This window comes from Cupressus sempervirens, chromosome 4, assembly GCF_028749045.1.
Source record: "Cupressus sempervirens isolate cs-2001-9-10 chromosome 4, ASM2874904v1, whole genome shotgun sequence".
NCBI lineage: Eukaryota > Viridiplantae > Streptophyta > Pinopsida > Cupressales > Cupressaceae > Cupressus > Cupressus sempervirens.
In genome coordinates, this window is record NC_143121.1 from 774,788,849 (window position 1) to 774,813,701 (window position 24,853).

At 32.6% G+C, this 24,853-nt stretch overlaps 1 protein-coding gene across 1 annotated transcript in view; it reads left to right on the top strand.

Moving 5' to 3' along the window:
* The window catches only part of LOC149563674 (putative 12-oxophytodienoate reductase 11), a 21,231-nt gene extending 11,957 nt beyond the window's left edge, over nucleotides 1–9,274 (top strand). Inside the window, exons 2-4 of the mRNA XM_089828233.1 lie at nucleotides 1,648–1,664; nucleotides 1,747–2,151; nucleotides 9,147–9,274. Coding sequence (XP_089684359.1) covers nucleotides 1,648–1,664; nucleotides 1,747–2,151; nucleotides 9,147–9,274 — 550 coding nt within the window. The remainder of the gene's footprint in view (nucleotides 1–1,647; nucleotides 1,665–1,746; nucleotides 2,152–9,146) is intronic.
* The last annotated feature ends 15,579 nt before the right edge of the window (nucleotides 9,275–24,853 follow it).

Genomic DNA, 24,853 nt, shown 5'->3' on the forward strand with positions numbered 1-24,853 from the left:
CAAGTTGACATACATTTGTGCAATTTCTTCCACGTTACTAATGGCAGTTCCATTATCCACATCAGGTTCTTCTCTCAGAATGAATGAGGGGAATGTTTCTTGTGGGACTAAACATTGTGACGAGGGTTCATTTTTGTCATGAGTGGAATGATGGTCCCTTTGCGAGTTAAGTTTCTCATTTTCTTTATTATTATTGCTTAGTTTTTGTATAGCTTCCAGTAGTACCTTTTTGGAGTTTTTAGTCCTTTCAAATCTCTCATTAGTTTGTTTTATAAAGTTCCTTACTTCTTGGGCTAGTTCCCTTTCCATCGTTCTTTAATGTGTGACGATGCGTGGACTAACTAGTTCCACAAGATGATAGGACTATGCTCTGATACCACTACAATGTCCCCACTATTAGGGTTAGATTGGGACGCTAATACTTCTAAAATAAATATTAGGATTAAATATTAAAAAAAGTAGATATATATTATTTTCTCCTTTATTCTAGCCATTGTCTCGTCTAATCATTTATACAAGGTTACTCATTCCTTACCATTTATATGAGGATCTCACTTCTTGCACTACACTACAAGATTTCATCAATCCCATCTTAGCCATTTATATAAAGATGACTCCTAACTCTATACTAACACAAAGCCACTTATATAAGTGAGCAATATCCTTGCACTGGCACCATAAGTTCTTAATCATTTTATAAGAAACATATGTATACCAAATAATTTATTTATTCATATAACAATATATATATATATCCTTAATTACTTAATGTTTATGCCGAGAGGCGTTCTATACAATGGCAGCACAAATGCCCAGCACGGGAATATGCCAAGATTCCTTGTCAATAAAAAAGAATTGGGAGCAGTTACAAACTTCCAAATTAAATATTAAAAAAGAATTCTCGAAATAATAGCTAGCCGAAATAATAGGAAGCCAAATGGAGGCCGAAATAATAGGCCCGAAAAAGTAGGGCCTGAAAAAGTAGGACCCGAAAAAATAGGGCCCGAAAAAATAGGGGCAAAATAATTTCAATACGATTTTTTTTTTTGTTAAATATAATTTTTCATGCACATTCATGCTTATTTTTTGCGGGGAGTGGTGGAATTTGAAACAAATTCATGGAATGTGAAGAGACGTCTGTTGGGGGATATGAGGAGCCTCTCAGAAGTTATAAAACCAAGGCTCCTCATTTCATTTTCATTTTATGTTTTTGCAGGAAGGAAGAGGTGGAGGTTATTGGAGGATTAGATTGGAGTTTTTGAATAGGAGTAAATTGAAGTTTTGGAGTAACATTTTTGTAGGTGGGATTTCTATTTTTTATTTACATTTTCATTTAGATTTAGATGTAGATGTAAATTGAAATTCAAAATTAGTTATAATATTCTACTTTGATTTAGATTTAAATTTTAATTAATTTCAATTTGGTTGGCTCTCCTCCACAACAAACAGTGTATTGTGTATTTAATGGGTGCATTGGAATGCAGATTATCAGCCTAATGGCCAATCTCCAGTTTCCTCCACAAGTAAACCAATCTCTTGAAAGATCCCTCTTCCCAACTGAAAGGATGTGGCAGATTTCTCTCCTCCCCGGCCTCTGAAAACAGAGGAAATTCCCAATATAGTTGCTGATTTTTGAAATGCTGCCAGGAATGCAATAGATGCAGGTATGTTTTTTTATTCTTGTCTATCTTGGTTTGAAGAAGAGAATGTTCCTTTTGTTGACATAATCATTCCTTTTATGAACAGGGTTTGATGGTGTTGAGATCCATGGGGCGCATGGGTACCTTGTGGACCAGTTCATGAAGGACAACGTGAATGATCGAACAGATGGCTATGGCAAAACATTGAACAATCGTTGCAGATTCGTACTTGAAGTTGTGGAAGCAGTGGTGGAGGAAATTGGAGCAGAGCATGTGGGAATTCAGCTTTCTCCATTTTCGGATCATGCAGAAGCGTATGACTCAAATCCAGAGGCACTGGGACTTCACATGGCAGAGGCTCTAAATAAATATAAGATATTGTATGCTCATTTCTTTGAGCCCAGGATTGATAATTCGCAGACAACAATAGCGAGTGAAAAGAGCCTAATTCCCATAAGAACAACATTCAAGGGAACATTTTTGGCTACAGGGGGTTATGATCGGGATGATGGTAACAAAGCTATTTCTAGTGGCAAGGCAGATTTGATTGCTTATGGCCGACTATTCTTGGTAACTGATATTTCTATTGTATATTCTCGTGCCCAGCACGAGAAGTTTTAATCTATACAGTTTATTTTGTGCATTTAGTGCACAAAATAAAGAATGCATATGCAATCAATTTTTTTTATCAATCTTTATGATAGCTTTTTTTTTAAAATAGAAAATAAAAAATAGAAAATAGAAATTATTCTTTTATGTATGTAGAAAAAAATTAGAAAGATTTTATGTATGTAAAAAATTAAAAGAATTCTATATACATCTAGATTTTTTGAAAAGAATTCTATTTACATCTAGATATTTTGATTGAAATAACCATAATGTAAAAACAAAATATAAAATAGAAATGTTAATATATGTATGTAGAAAAAATTAGAAAGATTGCATGCATCCAAAAAAATTCTATTTACATTTAGATTTTTTAGAATGGAAAAAAATGGATAATAGAAATATGAGTTGAATGTTTGTAGAAATAAATTAGAAAAACATGTATCTAGAAATTAAAAAGATTCTATATGTGTCTAATTTTTAGATTTTACTTTATTCTAAGCTAATTATTGATGGAAATATATTTTAAAAATATTTATGTAGTTTAAAGTTTAGATTTTAATTAATTTGTATGTGAATAGGAAAAAGAATAAATATTTTATATATATGTAGATTAATTTCTATTTTTAAAATTTACAAGTAAATGAGGACTTTATTCATTTAAAGTAAACAAGTTTTTAAGTAATATATTTTTATTTTAGAAATATATTAATCATAATGTTCATTTATTATTACTTATTTAATATACTTACTCTCAAATCTACGACAATAGAAATGATATTTTATTAACTTTCAAATAGGCAAGTGTTAAGCGAGTTCGTTTACAAAAATACCAAAAATATATTTTGTCTTTGATCAAATTGGAGTTAATATTAGAAATATAAATATGATCATTAACAATTAAGCTAAATTCAGTTCAAAACAATAATATTATTTAAATTTAAATAATTTTTTTTAAAAAAAGAATTCTATTTACATCTACATATTTTGATTGAAATAACCATAATGTAAAAACAAAATATAAAATAGAAATGTTAATATATGTATGTAGAAAAAATTAGAAAGATTGCATGCATCTAAAAAAATTCTATTTACGTCTAGATTTGTTTAAAATGGAAAAAAATGGATAATAGAAATATCAGTTGCATGTTTGTAGAAATAAATTAGAAAGACATGTATATAGAAGTTAAAAAAATTCTATATGTGTCTAATTTTTAGATTTTACTTTATTCTAAACTATTTATTGATGGATATATATTTTTAAAATATTTATGTAGTTTAAAGTCTAGATTTTAATTAATTTGTATGCAAATAGGAAAAAGAATAAATATTGTATATATATGTAGATTAATTTCTATTTTTAAAATTTACAAGTAAATGAGTACTTTATTCATTTAAAGTAAACAAGTTTTTAAGTAATATATTTTTATTTTAGAAATATATTAATCATAATGTTCATTTATTATTACTTATTTAATATACTTACTCTCAAATCTAAGACAATAGAAATGATATTTTATTAACTTTGAAATAGGGAAGTGTTAAGCAAGTTCGTTTACAAAAATACCAAAAATATATTTGGTCTTTGATCAAATTGGAGTTAATATTAGAAATATAAATATGATCATTAACAATTAAGCTAAATTCAATTCAAAACAATAATATTATTTAAATTTAAATAAAATAAGCCATGTCTACTTTGAAACATCAAACAACTAATTAACTAATACAATAATTAAAATAAATGAATCTATTATGACATAGAAAAATATTTTCGAAGTATAATTTCTTTGTTTTTGAATCAATATGAGTTTTTTTTTCTACTTGAAAAGATAAACCATCCTAATTGTCATCCTTAGTTAACCCTAAAAACAACCCCTATCTTAGCCCCAGCCCCAACAATAATGTACAATATAACTATAATCCAACATTAAACTATAATTATAGCACTAAAACATATCCCTATTGATATTCTAAACTCTAATCATAACGAAAATCTCAGTCCAAACCATAATCTAAACCAAAAACCTACACACTAATATTGGTTATAGTCCTAACCCTAAAATCTAACCCTTAACCATAATGTAAAAAAAAACTCCAAAATATTGATCAAAATCCTAAACCTACCTATATGGATAACCATGATAATAAACTCTAAATCCAGTCCAAAGGTCCTAACCATGGTGTAAACCTATAACCGAACTCTTAAAAAATTTACTAATCCCTGATCCTAATCACATTCCCAACTTTAAACTTGAACCATAAACCATAGTTGTAACCATAATCATAAACTTAAACAAAACCCTAACCCTAAAGGTACAATCATAAAATTAATAATAGCTTAGACCCTAATCCTAGCACAAACCACAATCATGACCAAATATAAATCTTCACCTTACCCCTAATCATAATTTCAATGTTAACCCTAACATTAGTTTCAATCCTACCATGATATGAACCCTAATATAGACTTCACCTTGATCCTCACCCTAATCTTAAGTCTAATTAAACCCTGACTAAAACCTAATCTAAATGATATATCTAACTATAATCCTAACTTTAATTATCATACAACCCAATGCTAACCCTCATGTATATTTAATCCCTAATCTTAACTCTAAATATTCTATAAACTCTAGAATTGACCTTGATTCTAACCATAACCCTAAAATCTAAATTGTAACCATAGCACGAAAGGTGGGGACCCCCACTACATGGCACAATTTTGGGTCTTGGAGCCTCGCGAAAGCACTACAGAGTGAGGAAATGTCAGAAAGGTGACATGTAGTAGCATGATGCAATTTTGGGCTTTAGAGCATTGCAGAAACAATGTAGCGTAAGGAGGCGCTAGAATGGAGACTCATGGAAAGAAGAGGAAAGACATTCATGTTGCTGGCAAAAAACTATGAAAAGAGATAACATGATGTCTTAACCTCCCACAAAAAATGCAAGGTTGATCCCAACGGGGAGTTTGGTTTCCCCAAAAATGAATGATGGTCATCGATGAAGGTCTTCCTCTCGAAATAGACGGCATAGATGCATCGTGAATCCTCACCAATGAAGGATTAAGTCGCAACCGTCAATGTAGATTCTCCCCTCAAAAAGGATGACTAAGATGCAACGAGGAAACTCCTCCCAATGAAGGATTAAGTCACATTTGTCGATCAAGATTGGCTTTATTTCCAATGGATGACTAAGATGTAGTGAAGAGATTCCTCCCAACAAACGAAGCAGATAGCACAAAAGGTGTGAACCCCCTCCATGTGGCACAATTTTGGGTCTCAAAGACTCCTGAAAGCATTATGGAGTGAGGAAATGTTGGAAAGGCAATGCGTGGTAGCATGATGCAATTTTGGGCTTTAGAGAATTGAAGAAACAATGTAGCATGACGATGCATCAGAATGGAGATGCATGGCAACATCTTGTGCAATTCTAGGCTTTAGAGTGTTTCGAAGACACTAGCATATAAAGAAATGTTAGAATGGGAATGCATGGCAACATCTTGCACTTTTGGGAAGATGGGAAGATAGCTCATGAAGAAATAAGAGTTATCAAATCTCATAGCATGAATCAACCCAACCAAGAAAAAATGATCCAGCGTGGTCAATGAAGAAATCGAGCCAACACAAAATGTTAGCCGCCAACTTTAGCGATGTTAACCCTCTGCAAAGAACCTATCCCATTTAAGGTCTCTCAGATCAGACATCAGTGATGGGTTGAATAGGGGGGAAAAATAGCACACAATGCCCTCCTAAATGAAATTCTAAATGTAACACTAATAACCATGGTCCTACTTCTCTCCCTAACCTTATCCATGAGCGTGGGAATATACATATTATTATATAGGGCACCTTATATAATAATAAATATAATCTAAAATCCAAACCCTTACTCCCCTCCTAAATATAACTGTGACCATAAGAAAACTTCTAAATATAACCCTTCCTCTAACTCTAGCCTTAACCATGAGCATAACCCTAGCCTTAACCATGAGCATAACTCTAACTCTAGATCTGACTCTACCATAATTGGACACTAACCCTAACCCTAACCTTAATTTTGATCCTAACTCAAACCCTAACCCTAACTCTAACCTTAACCTTGATTCAAACCTTAACCCTAACCCTAACCCTGGCCTTACTATAAACCTAACCCTAATCATAACCATAACCATAACTCTAACCCTAACCTTAACCATGACCATAACTCTAACCCTAACCTTAACCATAAACATAACTCTAATCTGAACCTTAACCATAACTCTAATGATAACCATAACCATAATTCTATCCTTGACCTTAACCATAGCTCAAACCCTAACCCTAACTCCAACCCTAACCCTAATGCTAACCCTAACCCTAATTCTATCCCTAAGGTTAACATTAACTATAATGTTAACTTTGTCCCTAACCATATAGCTACGTATGACTATAACATTTTACATTACAATATCCCAAAAAAATTTTTTTTTATCTAAATTAAATTCCTTATATTAAATTAAAAGATATATTTGACTCAAACCCTAACCCTAACCCTATCCTCACTATAACCCTAACCATAACCATAATGATGACTCTAACCCTAACCTTAACCATGAGCATTACTCTAAACCAAACATTAACCTTAAGCATAACTCTACCCCTAACTCTAACCCTAATTCTAACTCTACCATAATTGGATTCTAACCCTATCCCTAACCCTAACTATAAGCATAAGTCTAACCCTAGCCTTAACCATGAGCATAACTCTAACTTTGGATTTGACTCTACCATAATTGGACTCTAACCTTAACCTTAACCCTTTAAACTCTAACCTTAACCTTGACTCAAACCTTAACCCTAACCCTAACGTTAGCCTTACTATAACCCTAACACTAACCCTAATCATAACCATAACCATAACTCTAACCCTAACCTTAACCATGACCATAACATTAACCCTAACCTTAACCATAAACATAACTCTAATCTAAACCATAACCATAACTCTAATAATAACCATAACCATAACTCTATCCCTAACCTTAACCATAGCTCAAACCCTAACCCTAACTCCAACCCTAACTCTAATGCTAACCCTAACCCTAATTCTATCCCTAAGGTTAACATTAACTATAATGGTAACTTTGTCCCTAACCATATATCTATGTATGACTATAACATTTTACATTACAATATCCCAAAAATAAAAAATATATTTTTAATCTATATTAAACTCCTTATATTAAATTTTTAAAAATATTTTGAAGCATAATTTTATACTAACTTCACACAACTCTAATTAAAAATTAATTAACAATTTTATAGTAACCTTATCAAAATAAAACATAAAAAGTAAATATTTTTCCTATTGCGCCACGACTACCACTAGCTATATATACCTCTATATATATTACGCCGAGAGTAATCGTTCTCGAGGCGCCTACTTTTATTTTCATTAATCCCAACTTCGATTAAAATAACTTTGGGATTAAATAAAAATAGGTGCCTCAAGAACGATTACTCTCGGCGTAATATATATAGAGGTATATATAGCTAGTTTACGCATAATGCAAAACACTTGTACATTATCTTAATACACCTTTATTGTGTGTGACCTCTTGTTATCCACCTGTGTTATATATGACTAGTCTTGTTGTATGGGCCCCTTTCCACGTGTTATCCTTATTCTCCGACCAAGGGAGTTATTTGCCTAGACTTGGTGGCCGATGCATGCAGTCAGGGATCGGTATAGCTAGCTTCTCTTTCCACGGTATTTGTGACTAATCCATCCCTCTTTGTGTATGGTCATGCAATTTTGAGTTTGTGTCTTTCGTAGGCAGTATAATTCTCTGTTGGCTCTTATACATGTCACCCTATGATATAATTGGTATTTGTACTATTTGTAATATGCGGTTATTGCAATACAGTCCCTTCAACGTTGCTATGCTAATGTTGTCCTTTTTAGTCTTTCATTTTGCTCTCTGATGTGTCCACCTTCCTTCCCTACTTGTTCATCCATGAACTATAATTGAAGTGGTAGCGACTGCAGAGTTTGGATTTATTTATGGCTTTGTAGTGTTGCTGGTGCTATTGTTGATGTCCCCCTCCTAACAATATTGCCTTTATAATACTTATATATATATGTATGTGTGTGTGGTGGGTTTACCACATCACAACTCTTATCTAAAGGTTGCAATTATATGTGTCTTTTTATATATTTTAATATATTTATATCTACATTTATTCTCTATCATAAAAGTATTAGTTTCAGTAATCTATCTGTCTAATCATTTGATGAAATATGTTACTATTTTATATTACCTTATCAATGTATTAGGATTTCTTATTATTATGTCTTCTTAATAGTTATTGCTAATTATTATGATATAGAGATGCATGATATTATTATTATTATTATCATAAGAAATGCAAAATAATGATTCAAATAAATATATGTTTACATGTCAACAGGCGGTTATTAGAGGGATCCTATTGCTCATAAGGTGGTTTGCAGTTGAGATTTTATTTTTAATGAGAAGCCATTATCAGATTTTCAAAAAAAAGGTTACTACATCTTAAAATTATTTTAAATATGACTTATTTGATAATGGATGTTAGTCTACTCTAAGAGGTCAAGTCCAACGCGGAAGATCGCTAAGTTTTTCCCCCATAGTTACATTCTCATTAAACCCAACAATTACACCCATATTCATTGTCACTCAAAGTGATGTGGCTAAACTAGTGAATGTCCCTCTATTTAGACCTGCCATGTTCTCACACTTCCCAACTCGCGACACTTACCAATACCCTGCGATTGCCATTGAAAAAGAGCATGATGCTCTGTGAAAACCTCCATCTACACCTCAAATGACATCCCTCGCACATGATGCTCAAATAATTGGTGGTGACAATGCAACAGAGAATCAACGCAAGCAATACCTTGCTGTTAATATAATACACCTTGCCCCCAGTCCTCTGCAGTCTCCTGTCGCAGTCCCAACACACAGTCTACATTCTTTATTTGACTTGTCGCAGGAAATTTTTTGAAGATTGATACTGAGATCTACTCTTTAAACAACTAGTTCCACCATTTTTGCAACCATCAGTTTCACCATCCTATTTTTCATGCACCATCCAAGCCAAGGTTTCACATAATTAGCGACAATTTAAATGAGTTTTCTGTTGATTGTTTTGTATTTCACTTTGCATTAGAATTCCAATAACACTTGCTGTTAGAAGCAATAAATATGTTAGTCCATCTCTACCACAAGTTGCACAAAGTTTTGCATGTAATAAAGGGCCAGTCAATAACAGTTCAACTATTGTGACAAGCAGTGATTTTCATTGTAGGCTTCATAGAAGATTTTTATAGAACATAGTTGTAAGATCTAATGTTATATAGATGAATGATGGAGTAATAAAAAATTAGTTGTTTTCCTCTACGGTAAAACAGATCTTTTCCTATTCTGAGTATTATTATTTTAATTATTGTGTTGCTTCTGTTCTTTAAATCCTATATTTGCTATTAGAGCTGAAGGTGTTTGGAAGATAGCATCATGGCAAACAATTTACAAATCTCAGAGTTTGATGGAGTTGATTACCAGTATTGGTCAATCAAGATGAAGACATTTTTTATTGGGAAATATTTTTGGGATATTGTTGAATCTGGATATGAAGAGCCTATAGATTGGAATACTCTCCAACCTAATGATAGTAGATTGAAGAAAGAAGCTAAGAAGAAGAATGCAATGGCATTGTTTCACATTCATATGGCTCTTGAGAAGAGCTTGTTTCCTCGAATTGCTGATGCACAAATAGCAAAAGAGGCTTGGAAGACTCTTAAAGATTCTTACCATGGCAATGATCAAATCAAGGTTGTGAAGTTACAAACTATGAAAAGAGAATACGAGAACTTGAAGATGAAGGAGATAGAGAATGTGGGAGATTTCTATGCGAGAGTGAAAGATGTGACTCATAAAATGGCCACTTTGGGTGAACCTATGACTCAAGAAAATAATACAGGGTGTATTAAGATCTCTAACCCCAAGATGGAACATTGTAGCAATTGTCAGAGAAAGAAAAAAATTAGCTACCATGGAGTATGATGAATTGGTTGGATCTCTCATATCACATGAGGATAGAATAAGGGACACATCTACCAGTGTTAATGAGAAGGCTTTGGCTTCCCAATTGCAAATTTCAAAGAATGATGGTGCTAGTAGCAGTAGTAACAACAACAAAGGCTCAGGAAGGGGTCAAAATCAGAATTTTTCAAGAGGATCAGGAGGAAGAGGTAGAAGCAGATTTGATAAAATGAACATCCAATGCTATCATTGCAATAAATATGGACATTTTGAGAGAGAGTGTAGACTAAAATCAGGTAACAATAATGCAAATTATGCCCAGCAAGATGAGGATCCTTCCTCACATAATTTATTTTTTTGTTATGGGAAAGGTGAAAGTAATGTGAATGATGTTTGGTATTTGGATTCTAGATGCTCTAACCATATGTCTAGTAACAAGAAAATATTTTCAAAGCTTGACAATAGTTACAGATCCAATATTACCCTTGGTAATAACAATACAGTGGATGTTGCGGCCAAAGGAGCCATAGATGTTCAAACAAAGGAAAGCATGAAAAGTGTTGAAGATATCTATTATACACCCAAATTGAATATAATTTACTGAGTGTTGGGTAGCTATGTGAGAAGAATTATAGAGTGGTATTTGAAAACATGCAATGTACTATTTATGATAAAAATCAGAAAAATAAAGTGATTACAATTGTTCCTATGACAAAGAATAGGATGTTTCCTTTGAAGTTTGGGGAAAATGACAATTAGCTTATCAATATGGATTATGAGGATAAAAGTTGGTTGTGGCATCTTAGGTATGGCCATTTGAATTTCAATAGTTTAAAGAATTTAACATCAAATGCATTGGTTCTTGGGTTGCCTAAGGTTGAAGAGCATAAATAGATTTGTGAAGGGTGTGAAAAAGGGAAACATGCAAGGGAATCATTTGCAAAAAGCAATATGTGGAGGGTCCAATAACCACTTCAGCTTATTCATTCAGATATTTGTGGTCCAATGCAAACACAAAGCTTGGGTAAGTCATCATATTTCATTACTTTTATTGATGATTGCTCACATATGTGTTGGGTATATTTTTTGAAGATTGAGGATGAAGCCTTTGATACATTCAAAAAGTTTAAAGCTCGTGTAGAGAATCAGAAAGGGAACACAATCAGATGTTTGAGAACAAATCATGAAGGATAATTTTTCTCAAAAGATTTTTAGAATTTTTGTGAGATGAATGGGATCAAAAGACAACTCACAACTGCATACACACCCCAACAGAATGGAGTGGTTGAAAGGAAGAACTATATTGTGGTAGAAATGGCAAGGAGCATGTTACAAACCAAGGCTTTGAACAATTCTTATTGGGCTAATTCAATTGCTACAGCTATATATATTCTCAACAGGAGTCCTACAAGTGCCCTAGACAAGATGATTCCATATGCAGCATGGTATGAGAAAAGGCCTAATGTAAATCATTTTAAATTTTTTGGTTGTTTGGCTTATGTTTACATACTTGATCAAAATAGGCAAAAGCTAGATGCTAAAAGTGAATCATGTATTTTTCTGGGTTATAGTTAGGAAAGCAAGGCTTATAGATTATTCAGTCATATTACTAATAAGATTGTTGTTTCAAGAGATGTGCTTTTAATGAAGGGGGAGTTTGCAGTAATCAATAAAGCCATGTTGAAAAGCCAAAATCAATTTTGGATGATGATGATATTGTTGATAATGATAAGGAGCAGCTAGCTAATGGTTCTATTTCAAGATCACCAAGCCCACCAAGAAACCCCTCACCAATCCTAAGAGCAAGTCCATCCCCAAGTCCTCCAAGAAAGATAAGAAGATTGAGTGATATCTATGGGAGGTTTCAAGATCAAGTGTGTGAAGAAGATCTAATAGGTGAGATAGTAAATTTTAAATTACTTGCTAAATTTGATTTTGAACCATCATGTTTTGAAGATGCATGTGTTAATGACATACAAATGTAAAAAATGAATGAAGAGATGGATTCCATTTATAGGAATGAGACATGGGAGCTTGTAGATCTTCCACGTAAGAAGAAGAAGATTGGCACAAAATAGATCTATAAGACCAAGTATAATAGTGATGGGAGTGTTGAAAGAGAGAAGGCAAGATTTGTTGCTAAAGGTTTCACTCAAAGGTATGGCATTGATTATGAAGAAACTTTTGCACTAGTAGCAAGACAAGAAACTATTAGAATGTTAATCCCTCTTGTAGCTCAAAAGAAATAGAATATTCATCACATGGATGTGAAAAGTGGCTTCTTGAATGGGTATTTAGAAGAAGAGATATATGTGGGACAACCATTAGGTTTTGAGATTCAAGGCAAGAAGATCATGTCTACAAGTTGAAGAAGGCTTTGTATGGCCTTAAGCAAACACCACTTGCATGGTATGCAAGAATTGATTGATATTTTTAGCAGAATGGCTTTCAAAGAAGTAAGAGTGAACCTACCCTTTACTACAAACAAGATGGTAATGATATTCTCATTGTGAGTTTGTATGTTGATGATTTGCTATACATGGGTCGTAGTTCAAAGATGAAAGATGGATTCAAAGTTTCTATGATGAATGAGTTTGAGATGAAAGATTTAGGTCTCATGAAGTATTTTCTTGGCATGGAGGTTTATCAAGGTAAGGATGTAATTTTTATTTGTTGAGAAAAGTATGCAAAAGATATGTTGAAAAAATTTGATATGCCTGGTCGAAAACCTGTTTCCACTATAAGTGCTCATGGAGTTACATTATGTAGAGATGATGGTGCTGAAATTATTGATGAGACATTATACAAGAGCATTGTGGGGAGTTTGATGTTTTTAACTCACACAATCCCTTTTATTGCTTATTCAATTTCATTGGTTTCAAGGTATATGAAAAATCAATTAGAGGAACATATGAAGACAGCCAAGAAAATTTTGAGGTATGTGAAAAGTACGGTAGACTTTGGCATTCACTATTCTTCTAATAAGTTTGAGCTTGTTGGCTTTAGTGATTCAAATTGGGGAGGTTGTTTGGATGACCAAAAATTTTCATTTGGTAACTATTTTTCTTTGGGTTCCAGTTTAATCACATGGAGTACAAAGAAGCAAAGTATGGTTTCTCTTTCATCTACAAAAGTGAATTATGTTGTCATTACTTTAGCTAGCACACAAGGTTCATGGCTTAGAAAGCTTCTTGAAGAAATTGGAGAGGTACAAGTTCAACCTACTGTAATTTTTTGTGACAACATAAGTGCTATTAAATTGGCCAAAAATCTAGTTCATCACAGTAGGACAAAACATTTTGATTTGAAACTATATTTTATGAGAGACTTGGTGCAATAGAAGGTGGTTGAATTGAAGTACATCAACACAAAGGAATAAATCATGGATATCTTCACAAAAGCAGTTGCAAAAGATCAATTTTATATACTTAGAGATTAGATTGTGAAGCATCTCAGCATAAGGGGGAGTATGGACATTGATGTCAAGATCTACTCTTTAAACAACTAGTTCCACCATTTTTGCAACCATCAATTCCACCATCCTTTTTTTCATGCACCATCCAAGCCACAAATTCACATAATTAGTGGCAATTTAAATTAATTTTTTGTAGATTGTTTCATATTTCACTTTGCATTAGAATTCAAATAACACTTGTTACAAGAAATAAATCTGTTAGTCTATCTCTACAGTAGGTTTCACAAAGTTTTTCATGTAATAAAGGACTAGTCAATAACAGTTCAACTATTGTGACAAGCACTGATTTTCATTGTAGGTTTCATAGAAGATTTTTATAGAAGATAGTTGTAAGATGTAATGTTATATATATGAATGATGCAACAATAAAAAATTAGTTTTTTTTTTCTTTGCAATAAAACAAAGCCTCCCTTGTTTTGAGTATTATTATTTTAATTATTGTGTTGCTGCTATTCTTTAAATAATACAATTTTAAGCACCCTATCCCTCATCATGGTCTACTTACTCACTTTCCCTATCCAACTACACCCACACAATATTCTAGGGTTGACCCATCTAGTTGGCTAGTGACTTGGCCAACAAAAATGCTACTCTTGATCTATAGCTTCCAACTTCAAGGTGGTTTAGGTACTACCCAGTTGCTTCAAAGTCCCTACCTCTTGTCCAAGAATACGCGAAACCTTTTCTATCTACCAATGATTAGTCCAATCAAAATTCACCTACTATTCTATAGACTTTTGGTGATGCTTTTGGTGGAACACCACATACAAATCAACATCAAGCTAAAGAATAGGGCATTAAAAATAATACTTCATATGGAAATATAGAGGGTATGACTAACATTCATTGTCCACCAAATCCAAAGAAAGTACAATTGAGAAGATCTATTCGAGACAGAAAGCATCAAGTAAATTTGATGATGATGAAGTTTTTTTTTTAATGCTATAATGAGGTAGAGCTACAAACATTTAAGCAAGCATATAATGATATAAATTCAGTTCATTGGATGGATGCAACGAAAGATGAAATTGAGTCTTTAAATGCAAATAATACATGGGATTTGGTTTCTCTTCTATCAAAATGGAAAACTTTGGAAATTTTTTTCTGGGTCTATTGGATAAAAGAGGAAGGTGGAGGACATACAAAGTACATGGCCAAATTGGTAGTGAAGGGATTTTCTCGACAAAAAGCTATGAATTTCATTGAGATTTTCTCTCTAATGGTGAAGATGAATACCATTTGTTTGGTTTTAGGAATGGTAGTAGCATGAGATCTTGAGCTTGAACAATTTGATATTAAAACAACATTTTTACATGGGGTTATTGAGGAGAAATTGTATATGGAGCAGCCAGAGGGATTCATTAAATAGGGTTAAGAAAATTTATATTGTAGATTAAAGAGGTGTTCATATGGGTTGAAGTAGGCTCCACATTAATGGTATTTAAAATTTGAGAACTTCATGACTCATCAAGGTTTTGCATGCTATGAATCAGACCCATGATTTGCTACAAGTTGCTTCCTATAAGTGAGTTTGGAATTTTTCTATTGTTTGTTGATTATATATTGACTGCTAAAAATAGTATGCAAGTTATTCAAAAGTTGAAGACGCATTTGGCTCTTTGTTTTTTCATGAAATATTTATGAATAGTGAAGAGGATTCTTGGGATGGATATTAAACATGATAATCATAAAAGAGAACTTATATTATCTCAAGCAAAGTATATTTTAAAAGTTTTTTAAAAGTTTAATATGTCAAATGCCCAATCGGTTGCCACTCCATTGGTTTATCATTTTTTACTATGTCAAAAGATGTATCCTTCTACTCTAGAAGAAAAATTGGAAATGGATGACATTCATTATTCTTCAGTTGTTTGGAGCTTAATGTATGCAATGGTTAGCACACATCTAGATCTTGCTTATGCATTGGGAGTCATAAATGGCTTTATGAGTAATCTAGGTAAAACTCATTGGCAAACAATTCAATGATTTTTTTGGTATTTGAGAGGAACTTCCCCTCATGTCTTATGTTTCAAAAGTAAGACTCTTTATATTTGTAAATATTTTGATTCTTATATGGATAGAGATTTAGATAAAAGGGCATCTACAACAACCTATGTTTTTACTTTTGCCAAGGTAGTGACTAGTTGGGCTTCTCATAAGGAACAAGTTGTTGCTCTTTCCTCTACTAAGGGAAAATATATTGCACTTGCTGAGGGGGCTAAAGAGCTCATATGGTTACAACAATCCAACTTGGATCTATTTTTTGATAGCAGGAATGCCATTCATTTGGCTAAAAAATCAGCTTTCCACAATCTCACAAAGCACATAGAAACTAGATTTCACTTCATCTATCATGCTCTTGAAGAGGGAAGACTATAGTTAGATAAGATTTATACAAAGCTTGTACCTCAAGAGAAGTTTAGATTCTATAAAGCTTCTCTCAGCATTGTCATGACATGGCCATAAGAATTTCAAGCAGGAGATATCTCTGTGTAGCACTAATTGGACTTCAAGTGGGATATTGTAATGGTTCTAAAAAGGGAATACGTAACAGCTCTAACTATGCAATCCAATAATTGTGACTCTTCCTCTTCTTAGCCCTTTTGTCTTCCATTGAATGTGACTGATATAGAATAGAAAACAGAATTGATGCTTTTGATTATTGTAACTTGTGATTTATATAAATAAGAGAAATTCCCTTTCTTGAAGAGTGGATGTAATCTAGACTAGTTGGATGAACCACTATAGATTATTTGTGAATTCTTGAATCTTTTGATTCAATTTTAGTTTATTTTACTATATATTTTATTTTAGCTCAACACTTCCTTCTTGAAGGTAGAGGCACACTCATTGAAGGTTTTCAACCTCTTATTCTTCTTAACCTACAATACTCATTGTAACCTACTAGTCTCTATAGAGACTCGGTAAGAATCCAACTCTACATATAAATATATTCTCATTCGTAAAATTTACATGCACCAAAGAAATCAAGATGAGGAAGAATATACCAAAAGAAGTTTCCAAAAATAAGGGATACCTTTGAAATAATAACATGGAAACTATCTATTTTGTGCAGCCTCCATTTCTTGGTTGAACATTCTTGGAATAAAGCAAGAGGGTTATCACCATTACGTAAATCCCACCATATCGATTTCTCACTAAAGAAATAATTGTATACTCTAATAAAATATTTTGTTTTATGAGACTAGGTGTGTAACCTCCTCCTCACTCTTCTATATAGACAAAGGACCAAGGATCCAATAACCTTGACCTTAATTTTCCCTAAGATTAAATCATTAATATTAAAACCTTTCCAAGATCTTATGACTATTGCCACACCCCTAAAAGTATAATTTCAGTTATACACTTTTCAAGGTTCATCACCTTCATTTTCCTTTGAGATCCATTGATTTCCAAAGTTACTCCTTATCACCTCAATTTTTTAAGACATATCTTACCTTTCCTATTACTCTTAATACATCATTCCCATTCCAATACATGTCACTTAATTTTCCTATTTTTCCATCCAACCAAAAAGAATTTCTAATCATTTTCTACACATAATTGATTTCAAATTGATTAAACAACTATGTCAAAGAATATCAAACTACATCTACAAAGAAACCTTCTAACAAACTTTCACACACCTTGCTAATGAGAGATATATATATTATTCCACTTGGTGAGGTTTCCCTTTATCTTACTTCTAACCAATTCCCACATATCTTTTAGGTTTAGAATTTCTTAGAATGGAATCCCTAAATTATGAACTTAATGGTTAGGTCAAACCAATGTCAACTTAAATTTTTACACCATTAAGAGGGTTTTTTCCCCCAACCCAAAATAATGGATTTTTGCATTGAGTTTTTACTACTAGAACCACAATCAAAGATACAAATTTTTTAAGAGGTTTTATTATTTACCATTAGATAGGACCACCATTATAGAAGTATCATCTACAAATTAAATATTAAATATCAAAAATCTCTTCTTGATTCAAAAGACACATACATTCCACACTTAGGGAGAGAGAAATCCCTACGGATATAGAAGAAGGAATATACTATAGTAACCAACAAGATAGGAATGAGGGGTCATACATTCCTGATAGATCTAGACAAAGAAAATATCCTAGATCTTACTCTATTGATTTCATAAAGTATTTTTCTGCAAATAATAAGGATAAGAAACATCTAACTAAATGAACTTTCAAGAAAAATTTCAACTCTATCCTACCATATGCTTTAAGGATTTAACTCAGTACAAAGCTTCCCAACAAGTGATCAGGTTTTCAAGTGTGTATTGTCCTTTGACAAAATTAGTTTTTCTAGAACTAAGCACTTTCAAGAGAACATTCTCTTATATGAATGTTCACAACTTAGCCAATATAATACAGGATGTACTGACCAAGGTTATTGGCCTCTAATTGGTAATCAATATTTTTCTATTGTAGTTGACATTATAACCCAAGGATAAATTATCACCTTTTCAAACACCATCATAGGATCTTTCCCAATCTAGTCTATTAATTTTATAAAAGTCAATGGGTAGCACATTGGGGCGAGGATATTTCTCATTACTTGTCTACAAGAAAGCATTGGTAGTTTCCTCTCTTGATATAACTTGTTCTAGTCTACCAATATTATCCTCTCTAACCTTTTTGGTAACATATTTTTAATCATTATCCTCATCCGATCCATGCCCATCCCGTCATGCTCGCTAGTGAATAAGTTGGAATAAAATTGAGAAAAATTATGTAGAATATCCTCAAGGTTATGAATATAATTTCCTCCTTCAAAAATAAAATATATTTCATCCTATGCCTCCTCGCATTTCAATTAATGAAAGAATATTTAGATCCTTTATCTCTATGACCTAGCTATTGGAGTCTATCTCTTATTTTGACATCTTGTATCTTGTTCTTATAAAAATTTCTTAGAGAATCCATGGATAGTACCAAAGAGTTTAGAGATACTAGATTAGATTATAATGTTGGATATTGATCACAACGTAACATATTTTTTTGTGGAGGTGACTTTCCCAACTCCTCTAATCTTTATATTTGTTTTCTCCAACCACTTGGAAAAAGATCTTCAAGATTTGATTCATTGTCTCTCATTCATTAATAGCACTAGAGTTCCTCACAATGTTGTGGTCGAGCAACATGACCACTTAGGAAGATAATTTATTCTTCTCATAATTAAGGGAGGGATGTGTTCAAAGAAAACATGTGAGATACATGACTAAAAAATGGGAACAAAATCTTGATGAAAAATATATAGTACAATAGGGTAGTGCTCAAATAGTGTATAGGGGACAAGGTTCACACATCTCCTATTTTAGTTCTTAATACTAAAATCTTCTTTGTGCACATATATTTGATCAAGTCTACAATATATCCTTTTCACTCCTTTCTATAATTGTAATCAAGTATGGAAAATACCTTTAAAGTTTCCTTTGTTTCCTACTAGAAGATCTTATTATTTGAACTCTTTGACAACTTTAGTGTAGAAGAAATTTTCATTTCCTTTCCATTCAAATTTAGCATCACTTGACCATGTTAAAATATACTATAAGAATCCATAGAATATGTTTCAATTGGCATATGCCTCTAGAAAGAACTATCATCTTAAGATGGTCATTAGGGGCATACATTTTTCTATTTGGCATTAACAAGAGAAGGTTTAATTAGATACGAGTTGAATCCTTTGCTAAAGTCAAATATGTGATAGCATGTCGTTGATGGTAACCCATCAATAGACTTGGAATCAGTTAGAATTGTTAATGATGAATGGTGAAGTCAAGGGATATAATTGGTGAGACTTAGTCAAGACAGGTTCATTAAGGGAACATGATAAGTTTATATGGAACCTGAGATAGAATGATGATAAGACTATTGATATAATCAATATAGTCTGAGAAAAAGAAATAATGATGAATTTCTTGAAAGAAGTGATCTGACTAAAAAAATTAGAATATGCAAGATAGATATGTAAGAATATTCAAGATGAAAGAATCAATAGGTCAAAAACCTCTCCACTAATGTAGAGAATTAAAGAAGAAACATTAATGATTAGAGAGGAAGTGATTACAAACATGTTAAGGACATAGAGGTATGTGAAGTGAAAAATCCAAGAGCATGGAAAGAAATTAATTTGAATAATGGTATGAGATTAAGTAGATAAAGGTGTTAAGAATAAAAGGATGAGTACTAGTTAAAGAAGGTAAAATGTTGACACAGAGACATAGTAGTAAAGACATAAACATAGGTAAATATAGAGACAAAGATAAATAAGTAAAGAAAAAAGAACATGAGAATCGAGTAATTGAGAGGTGAATATAGAGAGCTATGGAGTGAGCAGAGAAAGGGAGATCTAAAAGGATTATTTAATGTATCTATGTTAGATAACTAAGAGGGGGTGGTGGTGAATCAATTATGGTCTACTATCATACAGTCCCTTCAAAAATTTTAGTAGTAACAAAACATTATCAACATTATCAACAATCACTTTCTGTAGTCATTCAACTTAACACTTTACTCTTTTTGTAATTCCTCATTAGACAATCAAAGAGAAATTAACCTATAATGATGCTAAGTTTGCTAAACGATTTGTTTTTAAAGAGTAAATACATTCAGGAGATAATTTAATATAGAAATAATAACTCAAATACACATCATATACATATATAAGAAAAGCAATAATAGTTACATTTCTCAAGGTTCCATAATGTTGAACCATATTTCTAAGTTTTATTAAGTTTAAGTTTAACAATAACTCAAATACACATTACATACATACATAAGAAAAGAAATAACAGTTATATTTATGAAAGGTTCCATAATGTTTAATCATTTAAATTTATTCCCTCTCCTCACTTACCACTTACTATTGTTATGCTATTTAGTCGGTCTATTAGATAAACAACATACTAATACATCAGTTGGACTGCTAATTGATTAGAGATCATGGTTGCATTACAATATTATTAAAGCACACCCAAAAAAAATCAATACAAAACTGTCAATGTGATTTGTCTCCCAAATATATGTAGCTTCCATCAGATTCAGTTAATGTGGATGATGCAATGATATGGATGCAGACAGTTTCCATGGTTTGGGAAATATGGACAAAAAAAACATGGGATAAGCCTCTAAATTTTTAGGGTTTTCTTTCTCGATATTAGATTGTGGCTTAACAACCTTTTGCCATCAATTTAAATAAATAGTTCAAATGCATTCTCTGCTTCTCTACAATAACATGGAAATCGTTCAATCAATTGTCAGTGAGGCTCATTTTTTTATTAAATAGCTCATCTATTTTCTATTTTGTAATTCTATGACTTACTGACATGTATTTCAAATTTCTTTGATTAAGAGTGATTTTATATTAGAACTAGAATGTTGTATGCAAATACATAAAGGGCAGAGCAAGCAAGGTAGAAAAATTGTGCTTTGTCTTCTATTGCATGCATTTCTTTTGTTCATGTGAGTTGTTAGGAGATGTAGTATTCTAAAACTTGGGTCATCATTCTACCCTTTTTTTCTTCCAAATTGACATGATTTGATGATCATGTATGCAATGGTAGGTGTTTAATCAATAGTGCTCTTAATGTTGTCTCTATTTAAGTGTATCACTACTAGAGTAGGGTTGCACACTCCATCTTCTTATAATAACTATATCCTTGATAGAGTTGGAAGAAGTGTATATTTTTCTCAGCAAGAAGTTCCTTTAGAGGCAATGAGAATCTCTTATTCCTTTAAATTGCTGGACAGCCAACTATTCTTATATCTTTGACAATTCATTGTCCCTGCATTAAAAGTCTGCTTTATTTCTTATATATGTCACTCATTCTATAGAAACTACATATTAAATTTAGTTGCATGCTAACTTCATTCATCTGGTAACTAATATATGCTCATGTTACAAACTATGGTATAAAATGCTATGCAAGAAATTTGATATCAGTTGTTATTGCTAGTGTTCACCTGTACCACCATTGATTTATTAGCAGGAATCCCATTTTAAGAATGTTGATCTGGCAACATGCTTTTCCATCATTGAAATATCAAAATCACTGGAGCCTAAAATGTGCTTGAACAATCCAATGATTTTTACCTAAAGCTTGGGAAACTTAAAACATTGGAAAAAGTTCCTCTTTACACATGGTTTGAAATATTTAGGTCTCATATTTCCCCTGAAATTATTTGAAAAGACATTTTAAAAATTTTTCAAAGAAGCTACAAACTATTAAAAATGATGAAAATTTACTTGAAACTACATTGGAGAGTAGCTCTGTGGGGGCCATGAAAAATTGTCGATAGGTAATTAATAATTCAAATGGAATGTGGGTTTTTGTTTATTTTTGTGCAACTCACAAATTTAAGATAGTTCTTCTATAAACTAGCATTGTCAGCCACATACTAAAAATAAAACAAAAGAAATTTATTTATTAAATATGAGATGTCTCACCCATGGACTGTTGATGTGTGTTTTATGACTCACCAAACAGTAGAACAAAATACTGAAATATCTTATCATCTCTTGAATAAAGTCTCGTGTATGCTAAGATTGCTAGAAGATCATACGATGACTTCAAGGTTCCTTTAATGCCAGGTCTTGACTATGGATAAGATCAGTGGTTGATGTGATTTTCTGATAATCACAAGGGGCCTTACATGTTTATTCAGATTCATTTCAAGCCATATTGGATGTGGGAGCTATCTTAAGGTTTTGCAATGAAGTACTTTTTTAGAGTTTTCACAAAATTTTTAGAAATTCAATAAGACGGGATTTAGGAATTATATTCTAATCCTAAGGGTAGTGATAACAACAAATAGTACTCTAGTGGACAAATTCCTCAATTTTCCAAATTTTCCTTCGCCAAGTTATACTACAACTACACATGAATTGGTGCACTCTTCAAGGGTTATGACAAAGATTTTCATATCACCACATACACCATCATAAAGAACAATGTATACAAATGATAGAAGTTAAGCATATGCATGAAAGGGGTTCAGACTAACTTTGCATGAAGAGTTAGAATCACTAAAATGTCAAAAGTATGAACCAAAGGAATTCATCGATACAGCATCATATTCTTCATTGTAATCACCACACATTAACTAGGTTAAACATAATCTAATTAAAGAAATTTAAGAGAACAAGCAAGCACTAAGATAGATCAAGTATTCACCAAGATCCAGTGAAAACTTTATTATCTTAGTAGCTTCATTTTCTTGGCACTAACAATTGTCGAGTGCTAGTTTTCTCAACACCTTTAAGGAGCCGAGTGATAGTTTTCTCAGCATGTGAAGGTGCTGAGTAACAGGCAGTAGGTGTTGATTTAGCTCAGCACAAGAAGAAACTGAGTAAGCTCGGCATACGAAGAAGATAAGTAAGCTTAGCACACAAAGGGAAATGCTTGACAACAATGGATGCTGAGTGAGCTCGGCTCAAACTAGAAAAATTATAACTTAGAGAAATTTTAATGTGAATTTTTCCACCATTAAAACAAGAAAGCCAAAGCTTGAAGCTTTTAAAAAAATTCTCAAATGCAATGAATAGAAGAAGAGAAATGGATTCAAGTATGCCAACTTGATTTCTATTCAACTTTGATTAAAAACATTTCAAAATCTAGGAGCATTCGACTTCAACCAGAAAACCCTAAAATAACCCTAAACTAGTAAAACTTCAAACTTCAATGAACTTTAAACTTGTAGCTCTAATGGCTACATACAATGGTGCCTAGAGCAATCACTGCTTCAGTAGGACAAAACCAACAATAGAAAACTTATAGAGTGAACAAGGGAAACACTTTCCAACTGAATCTGCTAATCTCTTTCCTTTTGCTTTGCTCTGCTCTACAACTTCTATCTTGTTTGCTCTGCTGAGCCAACTCTCTGAATAAATGAATGTAGAAAACATTCCTTTTTTCATATTCCATTTTCCCTCTCAACATTCAAATTTCAAAATCACCTACCAAAATAAATGCCTACCATCCATGGATGCCTACGGGAAACAAACTGATAGGGTAGATGGGCATGGGGCTCAAGGACAACCTGCAGGCTCTCAACATTCAACTTCCAACACTCCCCCTTTGTCCTGAGACCCACAAACAAGGATCACTACTAATCCAAATTAACTAAACTAAGACACTCTCTTAGGTGTACAAAACTTCCAATACATAATGACTTTGTAAAAATATCTGCTAGCTATTGCTTAGACTTACAAAATTATCTTGATATCCTCATTCTCCACCAACTCTCTGATGAAGTGATATCTAATCTCAATATGTTTTCTTCTCCCATGGAAGACTATATTCTTGGACAATGCAATTGATGAAATGTTGTTACAATAAATTGTGGTTACATCCTCTTGCCTTTCATTCAAATCTATCAAGATCCTCCTTAGGAAAACTCCCTTACATGCTACTGCATTTGCTACTATGTATTCAACCTCTACTATAGATTGAGAAACAATAGGTTGCTTCTTGGATGCCCATGAAATTGCACCTGATCCCATATGAAAAATGTATCTGGAAGTGCTCTTCCTATCATCTATACATCTAGCCCAATCACTATCAGTGTAACCAACCAACTTGAATTCATTTCATGCAGTATAAAAAATTCCAAATCCCTTGGTACCTTTCACATATCTTAGGATCCTCTTTCCTGCTTGCTAATGGGAATTCTTTGGTGTTTCCATAAATCTGAAAATCAGACTTACTGCATGCATCAAGTCTGGTCAAGTTGCAGTCAAATACATTAAACTTCCAACCATACTCTTGTATAGTGTTGGATCCACTCTCTTGCTTGAGTCTTCCTTGCTCAACTTTAGACATACTGCTATTGGCGTTCGGGCTACCTTAATATTTTGCATTTTGAATCTCTCCAAGATTTGCCTTGCATATTTTTCTTGAGAGATGAAGATGCCATTATGCATTTGTTTTACTTCTATGCCTAGAAAATACTTCATGAGACCTAGGTCTATCATTTCAAATTCATTTTTCATGGCCTCTTTGAACTCACCATTAGAGCCTTGTCATTACTAGTGAAAATCAAAT